Genomic DNA, 3,890 nt, shown 5'->3' on the forward strand with positions numbered 1-3,890 from the left:
TGTCAAGAACCAGCAAATATTATATCTGGTTCTCCTGAATCTCTGAAGCTGATTCTGAAAGGAAACATGATTAGGGCTCTGGGAGAAGGAATAACCTAGACTATAAGATAATGGGAAGTTCCTGAGATAATTTCTTCTTTTTGCCTTTATCACTTTCTGGCTATTTTATTTGCAAGAGATCCAAGGTGCATTCATGTTATTTCCTCTTCTTTCTTCTTGTATCTTAACCTAAATCTTCCTGCTCCACCCTTATCCCAGGCGATCATCAATCTATTTTGTTTCATAGACAGATACACCATAACCTTGTGACCTAGGTTTTACACTTGCGTCCCTTCACAGGAATCCATAAACGTATAGAACAAGTGTCGTAGAATCATGAAAGAGAATTCAAAGGCTATAGACTCCTTAGATTTAAAAAGGTAGATTTATTAAAGAACCCCGCTTTGATCATTCCACAATGTATACACGTATGCAAACATCACATCATGCCCCATAAATAGAAACAATTATTAGTTGCTAACAAAAAGTGAAATTTTAAAAGAAAATAATTTTAATGTAAAAATGACAGTTCTTTAACTGCATATTTAAATTTTTTGCTCAATTAAAAAAAAAGAATCTCAAGATAAGAACACATGAGTCAAATGCAGGAAAACCCTATCCTGATTTAAGGGTCCAGGCTCTTCCAGTGTTTGAGTATCAAACCAAGACATTTGCCTCTCAACTCCTTAGCTGCAAAAGCAGCTGACACATAGACTGGAGTTACTATGTGTTAAGTGCTGTTTCAAGTACCTTACTTACACAATCTAAGTTAATTCTTATAACAACCCTATATAATATGTTCTATTATTATTTATGTCTCACACTGAAATTCATATCTCTAAGTGGCAAAGGTAAGATTCAGACTCTAGCATTCTAGTTCCTGAGTTCATGATCTGAGGCAAAGTGCTTTAATGCCTTGACAGTAATGCTAATTAAATGGATAGTGATATTAGGGAAAGAAACCAACATACTAGGATAGACTATACATGCAAGGACCAAATACATACAATACAAGAAAAGTAAGTTAAATTTTCTATTCCGTGTTAAAGGTAATGTTCCTCTAAAACTGAGAGAATTTTCTCAGTTTGTCAAATATTTTCAAATTTTCTCAGTTTTCTCAACTTTGTCAAATAGTTAGATCCTTTTAACTTTTAGGTATTTATATACTGTAGGTAATCATTTCTCTGTTATTTCAAATTAATGATTTATTGGAAAAATCATTAAAGGGGCTGTCTATAGATAGACTGAGAGAAAGAGATGTTAATATTATGAATCTGACAATATACTTAAAGTGGAGGCGTTGCAAAAATGTTCTTATTACAATGACAGTTATCATTTTGCCTCTTTCAAACATTTTCAAAGAAAGTTCTTAAGATGCGAGGTTTCAACAAAACCACTGTGGTTACACGGTTCATCCTGGTGGGCTTCTCCAGCCTAGGGGAGCTCCAGCTGCTGCTTTTTATCATCTTCCTTCTCCTATACGTGACAATCCTGGTGGCCAACGTGACCATCATGGCCGTTATTCGCTTCAGCTGGACTCTCCACACTCCCATGTATGGTTTTCTGTTCATCCTTTCATTTTCTGAGTCCTGCTACACCTTTGTCATCATCCCTCAGCTGCTGGTCCACCTGCTCTCAGACACCAAGACCATCTCCTTCGTGGCCTGTGCCACCCAACTCTTCTTCTTCCTTGGCTTTGCGTGCACCAACTGCTTCCTCATTGCTATGATGGGGTACGATCGCTATGTAGCAATTTGTCATCCTCTGAGGTACACACTCATCATGAACAAAAGGCTGGGGTTGGGGTTGATTTCTCTCTCAGGAGCCACAGGATTCTCTATTGCTTTGGTGGCCACTAACCTCATTTGTGACATGCCTTTTTGTGGCCCCAACAGGGTTAATCACTACTTCTGTGACATGGCACCTGTTATCAAGTTAGCCTGCACCGACACCCTTGTGAAAGAGCTGGCTTTATTTAGCCTCAGCATCCTGGTGATTATGGTGCCTTTTCTGTTAATCCTCATATCCTATGGCTTCATAGTTAATACCATCCTGAAGATCCCCTCAGCTGAGGGTAAGAGGAAGGCGTTTGCCACCTGTGCCTCACACCTCACTGTGGTCTTTGTCCACTATGGCTGTGCCTCTATTGTCTATCTGCGGCCCAAGTCCAAGTCTGCCTCAGACGAGGATCAGTTGGTGGCAGTGACCTACACAGTGGTAACTCCCTTACTTAATCCTCTTGTCTATAGTCTGAGGAACAAGGAGGTAAAAGCTGCATTGAAAAGAGTTCTTGGAACGCCTGTGATAACCAAGACAAGCTAACAAAAATAAGAAGAAGAAGAAAAATTAACTAGGACAGTCACAGAAGAAATCAAAGGCATAAAATGTTATGACCTTTGAAGCATGTCTCAGACAGTGCTTCCAAGGATTAAGACTATTTGTTGCCTTTTTATTTACTCCTATTCCAAAAAAAAGACGCAAGTCAGTCTACAAACTGTATTGTCCAATGTCTGGTTAAAAAAAAAAAAAGAATTTGCACTTCACAAAGAGAGAAAAGCATGAGAGGTTTTCAAGGAAAGGCACAACCCAAAACAAATATAAGGACAAGAATTGCTTTTCCGGTTGGAGAGACAGAGCAGGGTCTGGAGTGACTGGGAGCATTTTATCCAGGACTCAGGCATTCATCTAATAATACGTTCATCTGTGTGCCAAGTCCCATTCAAAGAGTAAAAATTAAAATGAACAAATATATAGTTTATGGAGGTTGGGACTGGGTGGTTGGAAAGATGAACACTGAAAAAATATGATAATGCAAGATAATCAGATCAGTTAAAAGAATATAAATAAAGGGTTATGAGAATCAAAGAAATAAATATTTATTGCATCTGAAAGGGAAAAACATTTAGAATAAGTGGGATGAAAAGAAGGGAGAGAAAATTTGAACTGGGCCTTAAATGAAGAACAAGATATTAATACGAAGAAACTGGGTTTTACAGTGACAAAAATGTTAGTCAATATGGTCAGAATTGTTGATAATTCTAGATTTTTATTGTTTATTGTAAATTAAACCTTATTTTTGTTTATAGATTTTGTTTTGTTTTCACATAGCGATACGTTTAAGTCTTTCAGATGATGTAATTTTATTTAGTAATAGACTAAAAATACACGATAATGACATCCTCATGCTTGCTGATCAAATAGAACACAGTGCTCTGAAGAGGTAAAAATGGCCATAATCTCTGTGATGATCATAGCGTAACACTTATATGAACCTAACATTTTATTGATTATAATAATATAATTTGAATTACAAACACTGATCAGAATTGATTTTAAATCTAAACTCTATCATTTTCAAGCTACATAATTTAAGAAATGTTATTTAAAACTATTGAAACAGATAAGCTTTGAATTTTTTCTTCTGGACAACTAAGATTTCCTTTTGAGTAAATATGTGAACTATCTCGTTCTCACAGTGCTTGTCTTCTACCTGACGGAGTCAATTACTGTTAATTAGATTCTTTTTCTGCCCAGAGACCAAATCCATGCTAGAATTAAAACCTTCTCATTTGTTAAAATTATGTTACATCTCACAAATGAAAAGCTTAAATATCATTATTTGTATGACTATGAAAATTACATATAAATTTTTTTTTGAGACAAGGTTTCACTGTCGTCACCCAGGCTGGAGTGCAGTGATGCAATCTTGGCTCACTGCAGCCTCTGCCTCCAGGATTCAAGCTATTCTAGAGTTTCAACCTCCTGAGTAGCTGGGATTACAGGCACCCGACACTATGCCCAGCTAATTGTATTTTTTGTAGAGATGGGTTTTCACCATGTTTGGCCAGGCT

At 36.8% G+C, this 3,890-nt stretch overlaps 1 protein-coding gene across 1 annotated transcript; it reads left to right on the plus strand.

Moving 5' to 3' along the window:
• The first annotated feature begins 1,413 nt into the window (after nucleotides 1–1,413).
• Nucleotides 1,414–2,567, plus strand: LOC108286127 (olfactory receptor 10T2). The gene has a single exon (XM_017503749.2). The coding sequence runs from the start codon at nucleotides 1,414–1,416 to the stop codon at nucleotides 2,359–2,361; it is 948 nt and encodes a 315-aa protein (XP_017359238.1). The 3' UTR covers nucleotides 2,362–2,567.
• Nucleotides 2,568–3,890: the final 1,323 nt, after the last annotated feature.

This window comes from Cebus imitator, unplaced genomic scaffold (genome assembly GCF_001604975.1).
Source record: "Cebus imitator isolate Cc_AM_T3 unplaced genomic scaffold, Cebus_imitator-1.0 Scaffold313, whole genome shotgun sequence".
Lineage (NCBI taxonomy): Eukaryota > Metazoa > Chordata > Mammalia > Primates > Cebidae > Cebus > Cebus imitator.